This window comes from Ictidomys tridecemlineatus, chromosome 2 (genome assembly GCF_052094955.1).
Source record: "Ictidomys tridecemlineatus isolate mIctTri1 chromosome 2, mIctTri1.hap1, whole genome shotgun sequence".
Taxonomy (NCBI): domain Eukaryota; kingdom Metazoa; phylum Chordata; class Mammalia; order Rodentia; family Sciuridae; genus Ictidomys; species Ictidomys tridecemlineatus.
In genome coordinates, this window is record NC_135478.1 from 27,900,188 (window position 1) to 27,923,351 (window position 23,164).

Consider the following 23,164-nt stretch of genomic DNA (forward strand, 5'->3'; position numbering starts at 1 on the left):
TGAAAGTAGACCCAGCGGAGAGACTTTTAGATTTATATTGAAGGAATTGTGTTCTTTTTTAGTTGGTAGTGACTGGTTGTGTACAGATGATTGTACAGCCTGTCAGAAACCGTCTCCCCTCCTCTCACCTCTTATTTTATTTTTTCTGTGAATCTTAATAAAGATGCAATTTGTAGCTTTTTCATCTGATTTTTCTTCAGCAACAAGATGTTGTAGTTATTCCGTACATCTAGTTTTAAATTAAATGTTTAAAAAAAACTTAAACATTTAATTATTAAATTTTGGATTACCAGTAATAGAAAAGCTGAAGAATTTACATTAAACTTTGCAGCTTCATTTCATCTGCTTTGTACATGAGTGTCTGATTTCTGTTTTTCAGCTATAAAACTACTAAATGTACTGTTTTGTTAAAGACATCTGTGCTTTGGGAGTTTTTAAAGTGTTTTTTTTTTGTTGTTGTTGTTGTTGTTGTTTGTTTTTTGTTTTTGTTTTCGGGTTAGAGAATTTTTTTCCCCGGAGAACTGACTAAAGCTTTCTTGTTTTCATCTGCCATCCATTTAAAAACTGCTTCTCCCCTCTTCATGGATTATTATAACCCTTACCCTAATTCTGCCTTTACACTTGTTCAGGATCACAATCTGCTAATACCATTGGTGGTAAGAATCTATAGACTTTATGTATGCACCTATTGTTTGATCACCTATTTTCATTACCAGAAATGGGTTCTATTCAGCAGAAATAAGATCTTAACATCTAATATTTCATCATTCTATAATCATATTGGGGTAAAAATTACGAATTATGATTTTTCTTTGGGCTGTCTTTATTATATTACCAAACCCTGCATTTCAAAAATTATCCAAGCTGACCGTATATAAACAGTCAAAAGGAGCTTTAATGATCCTTTGAAATGCAATAAAAAGTATAAAATGGTAGCTTATAGGTGGCACAAGAAAAATGTGTATTTAATTTCAAATTTTGCCATAGGGTTTTTTTCTGTTTAACTTGCTCTTCCCTGGTTATATCATGCCCTTTTTCATTAACTCTATGGTTTTCTAAAGGAAATAATTAACCTTGGTGGCTCTTTGCTAGGGAAAGAGCCTTGGTATTTTCTTCTAAACAAAAATAATTCCAAATGAGTCACAGGTGCTGGAATTATCATAGTCTTGGTGGATACCAGAGGGGTAATGGAGAACAAAGGGGTAGTGATTGAAGTGAACAGTGCCATTATATTTCTTAGGAGAGGGCATGAATGAATTTAAATACAGAGAGCGAGTTTGCATAACTAATAAATAATCTAAGACAAAAAAACAGTTACTCTGCTTCTAAACTTCGTGTTTCCTATCTGCTGAATAGACCCAGATTTCAAAAAATTTCTCCAGTTTTTCTTGCCGACACCTCTACCTCCACAGTTTATATTGGTTTTAATAGAATACCATATTGTATGTGCTCAGCTCATTATTTATACCTTTTATACTATTTCGAGTTTTCCCATAAAATACTCCATTAGCCTCTCTTGCATTGTGAGTTTGTGGCATGTTGAGTGTTTGGATGTTTTGGTGTGTATGTTTAGTTTAGATACTGCATGGAGAAAACAGGTGCCTTATAACCATCCTTAAGGTTACAACTGAAAGAAACCGGACTTGAAGATTCTTCACCTGAAACATCGGGAAGCTTTCAAATAAGCAGTCATTTTAAAGTAGACTTGAATAATTTCCCTACTATAATTTAGAATTCCTTCTACTCAAATGGTAAATTATTAATTTTATGGGAAAGCTACTTTGTTTTACAGTATCTCAATCACCAGTCAAAAATAAATTTTACTTTGCTGATGAAGAATTAAGCAGGAGTATAAAGTTTATTCAGCAAGATGGTGCCAAGAAAAGTAATAGCAGGGGCCACAGATCAGCAGCTCTTGGGCCACATCCAGCCTGTTTCATTCATGTATTATTTGACCTATAGAACATAACTAAAAAAAAAAAAAAGGAAATTTCAAAAAATCACAGGACCTAGTCAGTATCACTTCAAGACAGAGCTGGGTAGAACTAAAAAGTCACCTCTCTTTTAGGAAAGGGTAAACACTCTCCTCTTGATCACAGTCCTCTTAGCACACTCCCTACTCTGTATTCAGTTTTCTGTTTTTTGACATTCTCTGCTTGTTCCCATTGGCATTTTAATTTTTAATCTGCCCTATGGAAATGAAAAATAATTGGATAAGATTGAACAGCTTGAATAGTGATTCTCCTACTGGGTAGAAATGGTGCCCAGCAAAGGGAGAAATTTATATCACAAAGATTGATTTACTTAAGTGTCAGTTTAATTTTTTCATAATGTTACAATTCAGAATTTAGAGTTAGATTTTATCTTGGAGTTATCTAGCCCATGTCCTATTCATTGTAAATATAAAGTGCTTTCATTGACAAAGGACCTCATTCCCATAGAAGTTAATCCAGACATCTCTAATTTAAAACCATATTTCGTAACTTGTTTTACCCCATGCCCAGTCTCTGACAAAATTTTTTTCCAGTTCTCCTTCTCTATCTCCCTGATCTCTCTTTCATATATATATGTTTATATATAAATAAATAAATATATATATATAAATAAATTTGTCCCGTAGTCCTGTTCTACCATGAGTACTTGTATACCCCAGAATATGGCCACCCAAAGAGTCCTTTGCAAATAGCAAAAATAAATTTTCTTTTTCACTAGGTCCAAACTTATCAATATTTAAATTTTTAATTTTGTAAAATTTTAAAATACATATATAGTAGCAAAATAGATAACTTTGCTATATACTTGTTCAGAGAATCTCAGGCAAACTATGTGAAGATAAAGCAAATTACCATTATTGTATACTTAAAAAAATAATCACAGTAATGGAATCAAGGATTTTTTTCCCTTTTAAGTATATAACTGTTTCACACAGACCATATTAACCACGTGAAATATACTTTCAGATATATGCTGGCTTTACAAATCTTTTTTACTATTTGCGTTCTAAAAATAATAATAGTATTGTCATAATCAAATATAGTATACTCCCCAAACTGAAAATATGCTTTAGATGATTTAGCATTCAGTGCTAGTTATATATGGTGTATCTTTTCCTCCCAGGTTACAATTATGTATAAATCTTCCTTGGTCCATTTTCTTTAAACTTAGAACCTGTCATACTTTAATAGTTTTCTCAGATGTGTTTCTTGAATTTTTATCCTGTCAGCAAATTTTCTTAGTATTCACATCTTAATATTTGTGTATGTGTTTGGTGTTTAGCTGGCAGCCGATCTGGGTCTCCAGGAAGAGTTTTGACCACAACAGCCCTCTCTACTGTGAGCTCTGGTGTTCAAAGAGTCCTGGTCAATTCAGCATCCACACAGAAAAGAAGCAAGATACCAAGGAGCCAGGGCTGTAGCAGAGAGGCTAGTCCATCTAGGCTTTCAGTGGGTAAGATTTTCTATATGTGAGAATTGCTGATTGTTTTTTTATTTTGTATTTCAGACTTTGGTAGCACTGAACACTTCAGGAAATAATAAGGCTCTTAAAAATTAAAGGAAAAAAACTTAAAAATTCAAGGAGAACCGGGAACAATTGTGCATGCCTTTAATCCCAGTGGCTTGGGAGGCTGAGATGGGAGGATCGCAAGTTCAAGGTGCCTCAGCAAAAGCGAGGCACTAAACAACCCAGTGAGACCCTGTCCCTAAATAAAATACAGAATAGGACTTGGGATGTGGCTCAGTGGTCAAGTGCCCCTGAGTTCAGTCCCTGGTATGCCCCTCCGCCCCTCGCCCTGCCACAAAAAAAAAAAAAAATCAAAGAGAATTAAAGTAATACGTTATGAATTGAACTTTGATATTATAATTCATAGGAATTTTGAAAAATATAGCTACTATTCAAAAACACAAGATTATTATAGAATTAACATTTGTCATATATGTATATGTATATATGTACATAATTATGTACGTATATATACTAGCTGTATTGTAGGTCAGACACATTTGAATTCTAATAAGCTTTTATTTTCTCTGTGTGTTGACTAGGATACTTCCAGTTTTAGATAGGAGAAATTAGGGGCTGGGGATGTGGCTCAAGAGGTAGCGCGCTCGCCTGGCATGCGTGCGGCCCAGGTTCGATCCTCAGCACCACATACAAACAAAGATGTTGTGTCCGCCAAGAACTAAAAACTAAATATTAAAAAAAAATGCATATAGATAGGAGAAATTATAATTGGAGCAAGCTCAAACAGGAAAGAGGGATTTCTTGTCTCTTTAGCTGAAATGTTTGGAAGTTGTACAGACCTCAGAGTTGATTAATCCAGGGGTTGATTGATCAACCAATCTGTCTGTATATTTTCCCATCCTTTTTGCTCTGTCAGTGACTTTGTCTGTAGGATACCTGGTACTTGATCACAAGTCAGAAATTCCCCTCATTACCCCAACTTTTATTTAATCATTTGTCCATTGTTTTTAAGTATTTCCTAGACCACCTGTATAACTTTAAAGAATATTATCCTGTTTCTGTTTTTTGATTCATCAGCTTCAACCAGTATCTCAACTCCAGTTACCTTTCCCTTCACTTTCTGTTCTTTTAGTAACCAGCTTTATTTTTTACATTATTAAAGTTTACATATACATTCTCTTTTGCATTCACAAGCCAGTGTTTTTTTTAATTTATTTATTTTTGAGTTGTAGTTGGACATAACACCTTTATTTCACATGTTTATTTTTGTATGCGGTGCTGAGGATCAAACCCAGGGTCTCTCATGTGTGAGGTAATCGCTCTACCACTGAGCCACAACCCCAGCCCCTCAGAAGCCAGTCTTATGTACCTGCTCCCTAAGTTGACTTTAAAAATTGAAAAACTAGGGCTGGGGATGTGGCTCAAGCGGTAGCGCGCTCGCCTGGCATGCGTGCGACCCGGGTTCGATCCTCAGCACCACATACCAACAAAGATGTTGTGTCCGCCGAGAACTAAAAAATAAAATATTAAAAATTCTCTCTCTCTCCTCTCTCTTCTCTCACTCTCTCTTTAAAAAAAAAAAATCTGTTCCTTGCCTCCTCTAACTTTAAAAAAAAAAAATTGAAAAACTATAAAGAATATTTACTATGTTATGAAGAAATAAAGTTGTTTGCTGCCAAGACACATAGTGTACTATGGCCTCATTTCTTCCCAAGTGAACACTGAGTGTTAAGTGTTCATTTGAATGTTCTTGTGATACAGAATTGAATTCTCTAGTCCTGTCAGTTACTTAAGACTGTGCCACATTTTGGTTGCTTTCTATATGGAAGCACAGCGTAATTTTTTCTGTTATCCCCTAGTATTGCAATCTTCTCAATGATATTGTTGTATGGAGTTTGTTATTTTTTGAGGACATTCTTTTCAGTACTCTGTGGATTGGTTGCAATCTGGGCATCTTGATCAGCTGTCATCTTGAAAGTCTGATTTACTTCTTCCTTGGATTGAATGCACTCCTTCCTGGATCCTCTCTCTTGTTTTTTTAATTTATTCTTTTGCTTGGCCCCATACATATTCTCAAATTAATTCCTTAGAAATTGTGTGTAGGAGGGAATGGGAGGTAGGAAAGGAGGAGGATGTGCTGCAGAGTGATATTGTAAACACTATATTGTGATATTGTGTGCATGTACAAATATGTAACAACAAATCCCATAATTATGTTCAACTATAATGCACCAATAAAAAGTAGTAGGAAAAAAAGAAATTTTATGTAGGAGTCAACCTTTTTGAAGCCTTACTTGTTTGAGAATGTCTTCATTCAATAGGTGTCACAGATTTCTTTTAGGCCTACAGATTTTGAATTTATGTCCTTAGCAGCATTTTTTTACTTACTATGTACCTGTTATTTGGCCCAAAGCCTCTGGAGTTATCATATAGGCTGATTCACTTGTTTTTATTTTCTAGACATCATTTTAAATTCTCTACTTCACTTTTTTTTAAATTTTTTTTTAAGTTTTAGGTGGACACAATGTCTTTATTTTATATTCATGTGGTACTGAAGATAGAAACCAGTGCCTCACGCATGCTAGGCAAGCGCACTACCTCTGAGCCACAATCCCAGCCCCTCTACTTTACTTTTAATCAGTCCTCACTCACTCACTCATATATATAATATTGCAGGGGGATACTAGAGATTGAACCCAAGGGGGGCTTTTACCACTGAGCTGCCTTCCTAATCCTTTGTTACTTTTTGAGACAGAGTCTCATTAAGTTGCTGAGAGTCTCACTAAGCAGCTGAGAATGGCCTTGAATTTACCATCCCCCTGCCTCAGCCTCCCAAGTCATTGGTATTACAGGCCATCATGCCCAACCTCACTCCTAGATTTTCTGTTGCTTGTGTATTTATTTGTGTTTTTGTTTAGGAGGAGTGAGAAAAGGCATGGAAATTGAAAGTATTGGCTCATTTTTTTTCCCCTATATTTTGCATTGAGAACTAAAGAATCGGGATTGTACTTTAGGTTAATGTTTAGCATGTATTTTTTTTTTTATAAGATTTTGGTCTAAAGTACCAAAGGTGATAGAAGTCTATAGTTAAAAGAAAAAAATGTCTTATTGTTTATGTTATATGATATTTAAGTCTTCTTTTTACTTGCAACCTTTTAATCCCCGACAGACTAACTGACTACAGTTCAAGAAACTTAACTGTATTTCTGGTAATACTTCATCAAAGCAATATCTTTTTTTTTTTTTTTTAGAGAGAGAGAATTTTTTTATTTTTTAGTTTTCTTCGGACACAACATCTTTGTTTGTATATGGGGCTTAGGATCGAACCCGGGCCCCATGCATGCCAGGCAAGCGCACTACCGCTTTAGCCACATCTCCAGCCCCAAAGCAATATCTTTTTAACTTTTAAAAAACTTAAGTTGTGGGTTTGTGGATTGTGGCTCAGTAGTAGATTGCTCACCTAGAATGCATGAGGCACTGGGTTCGATCCTCAGGACCACATAAAAATAAAATAAAGATATTGTGTCCACCTAAAACTAAAAAATAAATATTAAAAAAATAAGTTATTGGTCAGTTCCAAAAGAAAAATAAAATCAAAATTTTAAAACTGCTAAACTCTGCTATCTGTTTTCTCCCTTGCCATGCCTATGTCTATCTGCCAGCTCGAAGCAGTCGTATTCCTCGACCAAGCGTGAGTCAAGGATGCAGCCGGGAAGCTAGTCGGGAAAGTAGCAGGGATACTAGTCCGGTTCGCTCTTTTCAGCCCCTTGGTAAGCATTTGGGCAAATGTGAGGTACATTGCCTTCTCCTTGTGTTATCACCATTTGATGACCCAGCATACCTGGAGTTTAGCTGTGTCTTTGCCCCTATATCTTTTCTGTCATTTTGAGGAAAGAGTCGGAAGAAAAATTGTATGTTTGGGAAATGCCTTTGACCTTATTGACTTATCTTAGATGAGTAAGTCAGTCATTGTATAAACAAAATGCTTTCATAACCAAGTAACTGTAGCATAAATCTAAACCTCAGAATATTGAATTCAATGTATTTCTTAATAAGTAAACCTACAGAATTTAAAGACAATATTTAAATAACCACAAGTGCAATATGAACTGTTTGGTTTGGTACATTTTGTTCTTTTCAGTAGAAATACTGACTTTTCAACTTAGATCAATGACCTATTATTAATGGGAAGGACTGAATTTTTATAATATTTTATATTTTAATAGTCATTTCCCATTATTAGCCCATATCTTGTCACTGCTATAAAACCTTTTTGTTCCTGAGAATAGAGATTGTATTGTAATCTTGACTATAATACCATACTTACCTCAATTATAAAAATGTTAATTTTTTAACGCTTTAGTATTTTTAGTAAAACTGCAGAGGCATAATTTTTTCATTGAGAATTTTAGAATATCTTCATGATTCTTCAGCTTTTTTGTTGTTGTTATTGTTATTTTCCTTTTTTCTCATATTTGGACCTGAACCCAGGGACATTTTACCACTGAGGTACATTCCTAGCCCCCTTTTCTTTTTTTTTTAGTTTATTTTTATTTATTTTTAAATTTTAATACAGCGTCTCACTAAGTTGCTGAGGGTAGCCTCCAACTTGCAATCCTCCTGCCTCATCCTCCTGAGTGGCTGGGTTACAGGCATGCACCATGCACCTGGTACTTTGTTTGTATGCACATTCCTACAGCATTTCATATTTTTTCCTTTGACATGTGTAGTAAACGGTAGTACTAAGAGAGCTGTTCTTCAGGAGTTTGGAATAATTTAAGTAGAATTCAGATCTACTGGTTGTCTGTTAGACTTTTTATTTCCTTAGTCATGTTAATACAGACTTTCTACGGAATAATTTATAATTCTGTGGATCCCTTTGGTTACAATATATCCCTGAGCTGACCTGTAATGATCTGGGAAACTCCATTAGCTAGGGATATATAGGAAAATCCTCAGCCTTTGTTCATGTTCTAGCCTTAGGTGCCAAAGAGTTTCTCACTTTCTCTTTCCCCTGTAGGAAGGTACCAAGATAGAAATGCATCTTCTGCATCACTAAGGCTAAGTGGCTGATACTTTGCCAGAGATGTTTTTAGTTCATATAAAATAGATTTAGTCTATAGAATTTCTGTACATGCACTGCCAGGAAAATATGCATATATACACAGGAACACATGGTGCATCCTCATAGATATGTTTATGAAGAAAGAAATTCTACATTTATATAAAATAAGCATGTCATGTTGAAGAGTTGAAAGAAGTAGAGTGCACATGTGATAGCTTAAGAACATACGTTCTGGGGTCAGATGGTTCAATTCTGTAATCTTTCTATGCCTGGGTTTTCTTATCTGTAAAACAAGGATAATAGTAACACATACATCTTAGGATTCTTTGACTCTATCAAAGAGAAAATGCATGAGGGCCAGGAATGTAGCTCGGTGGTAGAGTACTTACCTAGCATGTGTGAGGCCCTGGGTTCAGTCCTCAGCACTGCAAAGAAAAAAAGAGAAAAATACATCAAAACAAAAAAATTCCTCAGGACTGTGCTTGGTGCAGTGAACATTTAATTGCCCTGGTCATATGATCATCATCATTGCCATCCATGCTGGTGCTCTTCCCCCGAGCCCCAGACTTTAACAACAAGGATGTCATGTTTTTTTTTAATGGCATACATCTGCATTTATATATTGCTAATACTATAGATTATAATTAGAAAACATACCAAAAAGAAACCAGAATGTTTCTCTACCTTTTAAACCTGTGTAATAGGTGGGAATTTACAGTCAACTACTAATTACTTAAAAAGTAAGTGTTGTCAATAGGCCAGTTTTTAAAGAGAGACATCACCTATCCATTAATTTTCTAAATTCATTTCAAAGCTTCCACTTGACAATTTAAATTGTTTAAATTTTATTATTAAGTCATGGAAGCAGTTTTCTCATAGAACTTCTTATTAGGGTAAAGATGATTAACCGTTTAATCATGTAGTGTTAGAAAAACTAATATTTTTTTCAACCCCTTGTAAATTTGCTGGAGTTGTTTTTTTTATAGTTCTTTTATTTACATAGGATATTGCATAGCAAAAGTAGTAGGTTAGCCTGGTGTGTTTCACAAGAGTGGAGAATGGCATTTCCAGAGATTAAGTTGTCTTCACCATTCCCATTTTCTGCTACATTTGCCTGCAAACTCCAGGCTTTACTATATCTCTTTACTTAATGGAAACTTTGTATCACCTTTGACTTTGAATATTAGTGTTTTAGACATGAATACTATAACACGTGATACATCTGCTTGTATCACAAGAATAGTCTGATGGCCCTGAAGCATTAGAAAGAAATCAGAACTGAGCAAAATTAAACTTCTCTGGAACTTATACCCTTAAGCTTCCATTTATTTCTGGAAATAAAATCCAAAAAGTCTTACTTTATGACAAACACATGGCTGATGCCTCTTACTTGTTATCTCCAACCACAGGTAGCAATTGAGTCCTTAGTTTTTTTAAAATTTTCATCCACTAGGCATTTCCAGATTTTCTCAAGTCTTTCTCGCTTAGAAATTATTATTTTTTAATTGAAAATAAATAAATAATTTCCCTTAGATAAAATTAAAACTATGTATTAGTATATTTTGTTAATTATACTTATCACCTTTCAGGACTTGACTATTTGAACAGCATTCTCTCTGTTTAAATCCTTCTTTGCCTCAAGCTTTTTGATTATTTTCCTATTTATTAAGGTTGTCCTGTAGCAAAGGAAGAATTTATCTAGTATTTTAACTCTTCTAATTAATATATGTGAGGAAGACTTTTAAATCATATAATAATATATATTAAAATGGAAGACTTTTAAATCATATAATAACATTTATTAAAATACATTTTCCCTGGCAATTTATTTTTATATGTAAGAAAGATAGATTTTATGGGGTTATGAAAAATCAAAAGTTTAAGATCTAAAATGCAACATCTCACAAATTCAGATTCCAGAGCAATATATAGAGAGACATGTCACAAATTTTTAGGGTTTTTTTGTTTAGATTATTGATACTTTGGTACTTAAATGTGCTTTGATATTTACATAATTACTATTGAGTGTAAAATTTATATTTTGTGAGCCATCATAAAAGATGTTTATGGTAACAAAAATAAGGTATATTGTCTTTTGAACAGTGTTAAGGTGGTATCTGTGATCCTTTAGAGCAGAGGCCTTGAAAGAGTACATTTACTGAGGTTTACCACTTTCTAGTAGTCTAGCTTTGGTCATATAAATTAAGCTTTCTCTGTGCACTAATTTCCTCATCTATCTTTATCCTTTCAGGCTATTGTAACAAATTTAAAAATGACAGAAATTTATTTCTCACATTTAAGAGTCTAGGAAGTCCAAGATCAAGACACCAGCAGATAATGGTGTCTAATTTGGTATCCTGGTTGATAGATGCTTGTGGCTGTGTCCTTACATGTTAGAAGGAGCTAGCTACCTGGCTCTCTGGAGTTTCCTTTATATTAAGTACACTAATCCCAATCATGAAGGTTTCATCTTGACTTTGTTGCCTTCCAAAGGCCCTTCCTACCACCTGATACCATCACCTTGGAGTTAGGATTTAAACATATGAGGGTGGGCGGTTAACAAATATTTAGACCTATAAAATTGAATAGTAATAGCTGCCTTTTTGAGTGCCAAGATTAAAGAAAGTAAAATTATTATTAGTTACTAGTTACCATAGTGGTTTTTTTTTAACAACAGTGTTTGGTTTTTTGTTTGTTTGTTTGTTTGTTTGTTTGTTTTCATGCTTGTATTTTTGACATTTCCTTCCATTTGAGTACTTGCTTTTTTTCTTTTGTCTCCTGTAGGCCTATGTTCATCTACTTAGGTGTAAGTTGTATTCGTGTGTCAGGGATGATCTTTCAGTGTTAATGTTCACGTGCCATATCTGGCCATATTCTGATCATTAACTATTAAGAGTAACACCAGCATTAACTAACTCTCCTTGCCTGACAGTAGTGCTGCCACTATTCCTTGTTTCTGTGGTAATAGATGAGGTTTGTATGGTCCTGTTATTCCAGCCTCCAGACACCATTCCAGATCTACTGGTGCCCTCTACGCCCCCGATGTGTATGGGGCCTCAGGTGAAGGATGAGTACCTTTTCACTATCATCTGTATATTCATTTCAGTTTTTGTTCTTTACAGTTTTCACTGAATATTATTCATTTTTTAATTGATTTGTTTTTATTTTAAATTTTATTTACTGGAGAATAAATCACTTGTAGTTTCTTTCTTTTCTCCCAAATAACTTTTCCTTTAACCTTACTGAACATTTTCCTCACTAGCAGATGGATGTTTTTCTTTTAAAAAACATTTCATTTTGAAATATAGAGTTGTTTTATGTTCTCAGTTATGTACTCCATCTTTGTATATGTTTAAAAAAAAAACCAAAATGGTGGATGAAGTGTTTTAATTGTAAATGATGATTAAAAAAATAAATAAAATTGCTTTTAAAAAATGATGGTATTCAAAGCAGTTGAGGGGGAGAATTCATCTGTGGTTTGTTTTCACCTATCTCAGAATGTTGGGCACATAGTAGCCACTTAACAGACACTGAATGATCTGTCTTAGTTATAGAATAAAATTAACTTATCTTGAAGGATAGATTATAATTGGAACTTTTCTTCCTAGTGAAATCCTGGTGTGGCTTCATTGATCTCCCTAACCATTATTGGTTGAGGATAGATCTTTGTTCTAGTTTACTTTGTGGTTCACCATATAGAAAGACTTGCATGAACTGACAGAGCTGGATGAATTGATTACAGGGCTATAGATGTCTAAGCCCTTAGTTTACCAGCTATGCTTTCTTTGATCTTGTTATAAATAAAGAATAATACTTCTGTTCTTTAAATTTGTTTTCCACACATTATTAATAATTTTGTTTTTACCCTATTATCTGACCAAAAAACTCAGTGTGCCCAGAAGTACAATATTGCTTTTAAAATGCTTTGCCCCATTGGTTTTTTTGCTCCTACCCCACCCCCAAGGGTCTTAAAAGTTTTCCAACCTGATACTGTTATATTTATGACTTTCTCAAAACTGTTTTCCTTCTTTTGGTGAATTAGGTCCAGGTTATGGGATCAGCCAATCAAGTCGACTGTCATCTTCTGTCAGTGCCATGCGAGTCCTGAACACAGGTTCTGATGTGGAGGAGGCAGTAGCAGATGCCTTGGTACTCTGCTCCATTTCCTTATCATTATTGATGTTCCCATTATGAAACTAATGTATGTGTGAGCTAGTCCACCTGTGTAGGAAAGGAGATGGGAAAATTCTGGATTAAATCTAGGAAGATAAAATGTGGACAATGTAAAAAAGCAGAGCAGAATAATTAATTCTTGAGCCTTATTTAGTATTCAGAATTTTAAGCCAGGGCCAGTAGTACTGATAGGGTGTCAGGAACAAAAATTTTATTGTCTTTAATATAGTAATGTGTTTTATCATTGTATTTTATGCACTGTAGTACACTGAATGTAAGGGCAGATAGATTGGTATGTAAGTATGTGTACTTATGAGCATGTAATTTCAAGCCTGGCTTAACCTTGAGAGAATAGGGGTTGTTTTAGTTGGATTTTTACTCTTCTAACTATTTTTATTTTTTGAGCTGAGAGAAAGTACAGTCTCAAGACAAATTATAATTAAGATCCTGGTTCTTTGTGCCTAATACATTAAACAAGTTTGAAAACATCCTTCAGATTCTTAGTATTTTGTCAGAAGAGTGCTGTACATATATCACTATTATTTTTCTCAAATTATGAAAGAAGATTCTTTTGAAATGATGTGGATAATTTTGCTAATTTCCCAAGTCAATCTAGTATGATACTTCCTCTATCAAAATATGAATTATAATATTAATCTTGTCTGTGAAGCATTTACTCAATTTTTAGTGGGCGAGGGTGTTAGGGATTGAAAACAGAACTGCATGCAGATTTACTCATTTCCTTACCTAGAATTTACAAAAGGTCTCATCTTTATTTTGAAGTAAATAAATAAATATTTATATATAAATACATATATATAGTGTCCCTAAAAATGTAGATCACGTCTTAACAAGTTGACACAATATAATTTTTGCAGTAGATTTGAAAGACAAGTTTTTAAGAATGTTCATTAGTAATAGCTTTAATTTATTGGATAGCATCACCTATGTAGTACTGCTTTAACAGTCTGTGCTGAATTTTCCCTTTACCTCAGCCATTTTTTATAAATGTATTTAATATAACTAAGAGGCTTATTTCTCTTGGGTCTGAGATATATTGATCAGATCTTTTTATGATGAAGATCAGATCTTTTTATGTTGAATATTTAATCAGGTGTTTTTTAGTTTACTATTCCTTATCACTATATTTTATAAATCATATTTTATATTTTTTAATTGGATGATTCACTAGTTAAATTCTGCTTATATAAATTTTATTAGTTGACTGGGTTATTCTTGAACTATTGCTTATAATAGTAAGATGATGTGCTTGAATTGTATAGGAATATTTAACCATGAGGACTAAAATATGAGTCCCAATAATATGATTCTATTTCCATTATTTGCATAGTGCACAGATAACTCCATTTGCTACTCTCAGTTGTTAGGGAAAAAAATTCCAACTATTAAGTATAATTTGGACCCAGGGAAAATCAGAGAAATGCAGTTACGTTTGGAAATGGCAAAAGGATGCAAATAGGAAGAATATTTGAGATTCTTGGGGAAAACTGGCTATGGGAATATTTTTGTAGCTTAGCTGTTTCTCTGTGAACTAAAGGACATTGACAAGACTAACGATATAGCCTGCTAGTAAGCAATTCTTTTGTATCTGTATGTTAAAAAAAACTTAATGTTTCTGATCATGGGCATTGTTAATGCCTACTTCGCTGTGCCATTTAGCAAAATGTTCTTCATTATTTTCAATTTTTCTCTTTAAAAATCTACTGCTCTCAGCTCTTAGGAGACATACGGACTAAGGTATAAACATTGCTATTTTCTGACATCTTATGATACCATAATTTTTTTCTTTGTTTCATCAATTTAATAGATGATGTTCATCTATAACAAATTAAAGTGGAAGTAATAAAATTCTTAGACATACATCTGTTTTTCTGTGATTATCAAGAAGGAGATACTCCTTGAATAGATTGTCTTGTGTGGGAGTATTAGTTTTTTTAGCCCACCTACTTCGTACCAATGAGATGAGGTCATTTATACTAATTTCTATAATAAGACTGATCCTGAAGCCCAACATAGGAAACATTTCTAAATTGAGTTGGTATCTCTAGATTAATATGAGGTCAGTGACAGAAACATCATTTTAAAGCTAATTTAATTTAAGCTCAAATTATATTTCTTGTAGATTTTAGAATGGAGAACTTACAGCTACTTGGAACTGTTTTAAATTATTGTCCTTAATATTTCATAGAAATATCTTCACCACTTACCAGCTCAAATCCAAACATCAGATTGCATAGATTTGTTTCTAATTCTTCCAGGGAAATTTCAAATTAGCTATTTATTCTCCCTGATGTCATTTCTGATATGCAAGGTTTAATTGCCAGTTGCATACATTAAATTATAAACCGTAGAAGTAAAGATATCCAAACAATCCATACATGATGTTTCTTATTTATTGAAATAGTACAGATATATTGAGAAAAATGTGGAGGGCCCTTAAGGATGTTTCCTCCTAAAAACAATAGTGAGTAAAACAGTTTCTCATCATATTTTTGTCTGTATTTTACTTTTCTAGGAAACATGAGAGTTGGATACAAGGGAAGGAAGAGTGGCAAGGAAAGTGGTAGTGGAGGTAAAAGGAGAATAGCAAAGAGAAGGTGTAGAGACAGGGAAAAATGGGATTTTGCATAGGGGAAATTATGCATTTTCTGATCTATTGTACTCCTACTCTAAAAAGGTCATCTTTTCTTCTTACCAATTTGAATCTCTAGAACAGTTTCTGTTAATTTACATTTTAGTAGTTGTTGGTTTTCTGTGAAAACGATATATGAGGAAACCCACATTTTTGAACACTTCTCACTTTACATATCTGAACTTTCATATGGTCTTATTCTGCTTCTACCACTTCCTGTAGTTAAAGAATATTTCACTTTCTGCTAACTTATAAAACATGTTTCCTAAACAAAAACTTAAGTACTGACATTAGTTTATTACACTGTTTAGCAGCATGCTTTGCACTGATTTTAAGACTGAAATCAATCCTTTTGTGCTCAGTAGATATTATGAAATATCAATATATTTTTTAGTTACTGCTAATAAGATTCTTTATATATAACAGAAAAAACCTGCTCGAAGAAGATATGAATCATATGGAATGCATTCAGATGATGATGCCAACAGTGATGCTTCTAGTGCTTGTTCAGAACGCTCCTACAGTTCTCGAAATGGTAGTATTCCTACATATATGAGGCAGACAGAAGATGTGGCAGAAGTCCTCAATAGATGTGCTAGTTCCAATTGGTCAGAACGGAAGGAAGGCCTCCTGGGTCTGCAGAACTTATTAAAAAATCAGAGAACACTAAGGTGAGATGAGTTGTATTAAAATGTAATTATATTGTGTGAAGTTCATACTTTTTGTCTTTACTTTTTTTAATTTTGTAATTTGTTTTAATTATATACGACAATAGAATACATTTATTCACTTTGATGTATCATAAAAAAGATGGGTTATAATTTCTCATTTTTCTGAGTGTACATGTTGCAGAATCATATTGGTCATGTAATCACAGTAATAATGTCTGTTTCATTCTACTGTCTTTTCTATCGCCATATCCCCTCTCCTCCCCTCCCCTCCCATCACTTCCCTCTACCTAATCTAAGGTAATGCTATTCTTCCCTAGTGTCCCCCGCCTTATTGTGAATTAGCATCCGCATATTAGAGAAAACATTCAGCCTTTGGTTTTGTGGGATTGGCTTATTTCAATATCATTATTGTCAAGCTCAAACCATTAACTGGCAAATGCCATAATTTCACTCTTCTTTAAAGCCGAGTAATATTTCATTGAGTATATATACCACATTTTCTTCATCCATTCATCTATTGAGGGACACCTAGGTTGGTTCCATAGTCTAGCTATTGTGAATTGAGCTGCTATAAACACTGATGTGGCTGCATCATTATAGTATGGTGATTTGAAGTCCTTTGGGTATAAACCAAGGAGTGGGATAGCTGGGTCAAATGGTGGTTCCATTCCAGTTTCTGGGGAATCTCCATACTGCTTTCCATAGTGGTTGCACCAATTGCAGTCCACCAGCAATGTATGAGTGTACCTTTTTCACCACATCCTCGCCAATATTTATTATTGCCTGTATTTTTTAAAATATTTTTTTAGTTGTAGCTGGACATAATACCTTTATTTTATTTATTTTTATCTGGTGCTGAAGATCGAACCCAGCATCTCGCACGTGCTAGGCGAGGACTCTACTGCTAAGCCACAACCCCAGCCCCTGTTGCCTGTATTCTTAATGATTCCTATACTGACAGGAATGAGATAAAATCTTAGACTAGTTTTGATTTGAATTTCTGTAATTGATAGAGATGTTAAACACTTTTTTATGTATTTGTTGATCGATCAGTTGTATTTCTTCTGTTAAGTGTCTGTTCAGTTTCTTAGCCCTTTATGGATTGGGTTATTTGTTTTTTGGGGGTGTTAAGTTTTTAGAGTTCTTTATATATCCTAGAATTAATGCTTTATCAGTGCATGTGATAAAGATTTTCTCCCAATCTCTAGGCTCTCTCCTCACATTATTGTTTCCTTTGCTGAGAAGAAGCTTTTTAATTTTAATCCATCCAGTTTATTGATTCTTGATTTTACTTCTTGTGCTTTACAAGTCTTGTTAAGGAAGTCATTCTAAGCTGACATGGTGAAATTTGGGGCCTATTATTTCTTCTATTAAGTGCAGGGTCTCTGTTCTAGTGCTTAAGTCTTTGATCCACTTTGAGTTGATTTTTGTGCAGGGTGAGAGAGAGAGATTTAATTTCATTTTGTTACATATGGAGTTCAAATTTTGCCAGCACCATATGTTGAATCCAATGATTTTTTTTTCTTTTACACAATACCTTTATTTTATTTATTATTTATTTTTATGTGTTGCTGAGGATCCAACCCAAGGTCTCTCACATGCGAGACAAGCACTCTACTGCTGAGCCACAAACCTGGCCCTCCAATGAATATTTTTGGCACACTTGTCTAGTATAAGATAACTGTGTTTATGTGGGTTTGTCTCTGTGTCCTCTATTCTGTACCATTGGCTACAAGTCTATTTTGGTGTCAATACCATGCCATTTTTGTTACTATAGCTCTGTAGTCTAGTTTAAGTTCTGGTATTATGATGCCTCCTGCTTCACTTTTCTTGCTAAGGATTGCTTTAGCCATTCTGCATCTCTTATTTTTTCCAAATAAATTTCATGATTGCTTTTTCTATTTCTGTGAAGAATGTCATTGGGATTTTAATAGGAACTATATTAAATCCGTGTAAACCTTTTAGTAGTATGGCCTTTTTGACAATATTAATTCTGCCTATCCAGGAGCATGGGATATCTTTCCATCTTCTGATGTTTTCTTTAATTTCTTTCTTTAGTGTTCTGTAGTTTTCATTGTAGAGTTCTTTAACCTGTTTCGTTAGATTGATTCCCAAGGTTTTTTTTTGTTTGTTTGTTTGTTTTGGTTTTTTTGAGGCTATTGTGAATGGAGTCATTTTCCTAATTTCTCTTTCAGTGAATTCTTTGCTGATTTATAGGAATGTGTTTGATATATGGGTGTTGATTTTATGTCCTGCTACTTTGCTGAATTCATTTATTAGTTCTGGAAGTTTTCTGGTGGAAATTTTTGGATCTTCTAGATATAGAATCATGTCATTAGCAAATAGTGACAGTTTGAGTTCTTCTTTGCCTATTTCTATCCCTTTAATTTCTTTCTTTTGCTCTGGCTAGAATTTCAAGAATGATGCTGAATAGAAGTGGTAAAGAGGACATCCTTATCTTGTTCCAGTTTTTAGCGGGAATGCTTTCAATTTTTCTCTATATGTTGAACCAACTCTGCATCCTTGGGATGAATCCCACTTGATCATGGTGCACTATCTTTTTAATATGTTTTTGTATGAGATTTGCCAGAATTTTATTGAAGATTTTTTTTTTAAAGAGAGAGAGAGAGAATTTTAATATTTATTTTTTTTTAGTTTTCGGCGGACACAACATCTTTGTTTGTATGTAGTACTGAGGATCAAACCAGGGCCGCACGCATGCCAGGCGAGCACGCTACTGCTTGAGCCACATCCCCAGCCCAGAGTCCCCAGATTCTTGTGGTAAACCCAATGGCACCCAGGCCCGAGGCCCTAGCTGGTGTCCCAAAATGGATGCATGTGGATGCAACCAAACCTGTAGTCACTGCCATCGCAGTCCTCTAGGCTGTGGTCTCAGCAGTAATGATGGTGGTTGTTGATCAGCAGTAACAGAGGCTTCAGAGGGCAGTGTCACCAGGGGATCCCCAGCGGTGTAGGCTTCAATTGTATCCAGGGCAGAGGTTTCTTTTGTGGTAGCAGCACTAAGAAAGAAGACCTCCAGGCAATCTCAGGCTGGCAACAGCAATGGCAGTAGCAGTACAGGAGGCAGTTGATTGACAGGAAACTTCTGCTTTAGAGACAGCCGGAATTCGTGTCCCAGGTAACCATGGCCGCACCCAAAGAAGAGACCTCCAGGCTCGGCAGCAACAATAGTAGTCTACCTTTTTTTTTTTTTTAATAACACTTAAAAAATACTAGTTTAGCAACAGGCTTCCTGAATTCAGAGTTTGCATCAAAGTGTCTTTCCAAAGCCTCAGTCCTTTAGAACCATCTGTATTATAATTTACTAAAACAATTTTATTTTGTTTTCTCTGTTTAGTGAAGCATTTTAAAGGAAACTTTATTCACAAATAGAAATTAAATGAAAATTATCAATTTTAGAAAGTAAAAATTAGTCCTGGGGGTATAGATTAGTGGGCACTTACTTGTCTAGTGTATGTAAAGCCCTGGGTTTGTTTGATCCCCAAAACTGCGAAAGAAAAAGAATGAACAAATAGCAAAATGTGTATAATAATAAAGTTGACTGGTATATCAAAATTTCTTCCTGATAAACTTTCAATGAGAGGAAAGAATACTTATGCTTATTCAGAAATGAAGATATATTCTTAGTGTTCATGTAAGTGTGACTCTGTATTATGATCTAGAATATAAAATGAAATTGGAGTGAATTTCTTTTTTTTTTTTTTTTTTTTTTTTGGTGCTGTGATTGAACCCAGGGCCTTGTGCATGTGAGGCAAGCACTCTACCAACTGAGCTATATCCCCAGCCCTAAACATTTATTTATTTTTTTTAAAAGAGAGAGTGATAGAGGGGGAGAGAGAGAGAGAGAGAGAATTTTTTTTAATATTTATTTTTTAGTTATTGGTGGACACAACATCGTTGTTTGTATGTGGTGCTGAGGATCGAACCCGGGCCGCACGCATGCCAGACGAGCGCGCTACCGCTTGAGCCACATCCCCAACCCTAAACATTTATTTTTAAAGAATTTATTCTTTTAGTTGTAGACATAATACATTTATTTTATTTATTTTTATGTGGTGCAGAGGATGGAACCCAGCACCTCTCATGCACTAGGTGAGCACTCTACCGCTGAGCCGCAACACCAGCCCTGGAGTGAATTTCTCTTAGGACAGAAGTTTATTTTGACTATGGGTTTTAGGATTTTCATTCCTTTCCCATTGGATTTGTCTTGCTTCCCCCATCCCCTCCCCATATCCTTCATTGTCTTTGTCCATATAATGTTTTAAATATTTATAGTTCGGCCCTTTAAAAACCTATCTTAAGCCCAGTGGCTCAGGAGGCTGAGGTAGGCAGATACTTAGTTTAAAGCCAGCCTCAGCAACTCAGTAAGGCCCTAAGAAACTTGGCAAGAACCTGTCTCAAGAAATAAAAAGGACATGACGCACACCTGTAATCCCAGCTGCTTGGGAGGCTAAGTCAAGAGAATTGGGAGTTCAAAGCCACCTTTAGCAAAAGCAAGGTGCTAAGCAACTCAGTGAGACCTAGTCTGTAAATACAAAATAGGGCTGAGGAGGTGCCTTGGTGGTTGAGTGCCCCTGAGTTCAATCCCTGGTACCAAAAAAAAAAAAGCCCTGTCTTCAGATAATTATATAGGTTCTGAGTGTGGGCTACCTTCTGACTTGATACCTGTGAAATCAGGATTTGATATATCTGTTGAGTATTTATTTTAGGACCTATTAAACCTGTATGATTTTAAATAAATATTTTTGTATTACCTAATGTAGTTTCATTGACCTATATCCAACTTCATGAAGTAAATCAGCATAATATTATTCCCAGGCCCATCAGGATTAGTTTAATATTAGGTTCAGCATGTTCTTTTATGTGGCAAAAGAGTAAGCGGAGTTTAGAAAGATTTTGGCCCCTAAGTGACTAAAATTATGTACTAGGAATGTCACATGTATTATTTTTCCTGTGACAATATGAAATAAATGTGTACTTCTTTTTGTGACTTCCACCCTAAAGCTAGTATAGGTTATAGCAAAATGCCACATTTTATAACTTTGTATTTAGCCCTGACTTGTAAATCCCAAACTTCAAAGTTTTGAGAGTTATGTCTCTTAACCTTTTTATTGTTGTTAAGAAATTTAAATATATGAAAGGTTACTTTAAAATGAGTTCATTTTATGGAAAGATATTAATTACCCAACTTTATTACTTTTACAGTCGAGTTGAACTGAAAAGATTATGTGAAATTTTTACAAGAATGTTTGCTGATCCTCATGGCAAGGTATGTTTTAGTATTTAAGATTATTTACTCATATGTGCCCAAAAAAGAAGTAAAATAGCAGAAAACTGTAACCACTTTTGTTTTATTATTACCCCAAAATGGGTAGTGATTATTTTTAAACATAATTTTCAATATCATACATAATTTAGAAATTGTTCTTTGGTAATCATTTGTGCTTCTCCGAAAGAGATTAAGATAATAATTTAGCCAGGGTGAGTATATTTTTTATTATTAAGAATATTTCACTATTTGTGAAGAATATAATTGGGGTAAGTTTAAGAAAGTTGCTGACATTTTATTCAATTTTCTTCTATGATTATTACAACCATAATTTAAACATATTCTTTTCTTGAAAGAACTGTTTTTATAAAAAAGAATTGCCATTAAATAACAGAAAAGCACAAAATATGATTATAGCCGTAGTTTGATAGTAACATAAAAATGAAACATTTTACATATTGAATAAAAATCATAATTTTCAGAACTTTGTTCACTCTTTAATGTTGATTTAACTATATTGGATTAAGTACTTAAGCATAATTGGCATGTTCACTATGAAATTTTGGTTTATCTTAATAAATAATAATGTTATAAAAATGTGTTGTTATTTTGTTTCCAGAAATGTGTTTGACTGTGGTAAAACTTATATTAAGTATCTTCCTTTAGGATGTCAAATGCAGGTGTATGTCTAACCTTAATGAGAGATGTAGCAAGGAAGTTATAAGAAAAATAGTAATGAATTCTGCTTTATTTTTTTTCTAATTATCTTCACTTCATTTTTATATACATCATTTTGGTTTTTTCTATTTTTCTATTTTTATTATTTATGTCACTCCTTAAAGATATAAAAGCCCACTTTATACATAAACTAAAATCTAACTAAAGATTAAATCCTATTGGGCATATACTTATTTAAATAAATTGCTTACACTTTAAAACAATATTCTCCAAAGATTCTCCTTTGTCAGGGGTATATTTATTTTATCTGAAAATAAAAGATCCCATTAAAAAGCAAAAATGAAAATATGTTTAACAAGCAGTTTGTTGGCCAAAATGTTTTAAAATTTGTAATTTTCAAACTGTAGATAATTCTGCCATTTTATATTGATATCACCACCACAATTACAGTTGTAGGTCTTGCTTTAATCTAAAAATTTCTATAAATTCTAAACAGATTAACTTTTGGTCAGTAGTTGGCACGGTAAGCCAAAAGGGGAGATAATTATCTGGAAGAGCCTTTTTCCTTAAGAAACATTTTAATTGACAATTTATTCAACTTTGAAAATTTAGTTAACTATCTTCACTAAATGATATAATTTGTTGCTACTGGAAAGTATAAGACCAAGGCTGAATTTATTTCTTGGTCATAATTTTTGACCATTTTTTAATGGTAATAATGCAAGTTAGTTGGATGCCAGTGCCTGTGCAGCGATAAAGAGAAACAAACTTAGCTTTCCCATTTGATCTTTTAAAAAAAAAAAAAAAAGAAGAAGAAGTTTCTCTTATTGACTGACCCATCTGGTTTTGTTTGTATGTTTATTTGGGGTTGGATTTTTGTGGGGGGGGTTGTTTTTTTTTTTTCAATATTTTAAAATTTTGATGGACATAGTACCTTTATTTTATTTATTTGTTTTTACATGGTGTGAGGATCAAACCCAGTGCCTCCTCATACATGTGAGCTCTGCCACTGAGCCACAATAGTGCTCTGCCACTGAGCCACAATCCCAGCCCAGGGGTTGGGTTTTTTTTATTCCGTTCAATGAAGAAATGTAATGGAAAAATTTTTGGTTTTGTTTAGCTTTTCTTTGATGATTGTTCATCATTAACTCTGCCAATAAAGTACTACCAAT

General features: G+C 34.0%; 1 protein-coding gene across 50 annotated transcripts in view; it reads left to right on the forward strand.

Moving 5' to 3' along the window:
* The window catches only part of Clasp2 (cytoplasmic linker associated protein 2), a 202,697-nt gene that overhangs the window by 125,121 nt on the left and 54,412 nt on the right, over positions 1-23,164 (forward strand). For 12 of the 50 annotated variants that reach the window (XM_078038189.1, XM_078038168.1, XM_078038181.1 and 9 more), the window contains 8 exons: positions 630-656; positions 3,277-3,447; positions 7,125-7,232; positions 11,525-11,587; positions 12,570-12,676; positions 14,435-14,458; positions 15,780-16,024; positions 21,251-21,314. In XM_078038189.1, the coding sequence (XP_077894315.1) occupies positions 630-656; positions 3,277-3,447; positions 7,125-7,232; positions 11,525-11,587; positions 12,570-12,676; positions 14,435-14,458; positions 15,780-16,024; positions 21,251-21,314 (809 nt within the window). The remainder of the gene's footprint in view (positions 1-629; positions 657-3,276; positions 3,448-7,124; positions 7,233-11,524; positions 11,588-12,569; positions 12,677-14,434; positions 14,459-15,779; positions 16,025-21,250; positions 21,315-23,164) is intronic. The other 38 variants (XM_078038198.1, XM_078038195.1, XM_078038199.1 and 35 more) reach the window with 7 other exon arrangements.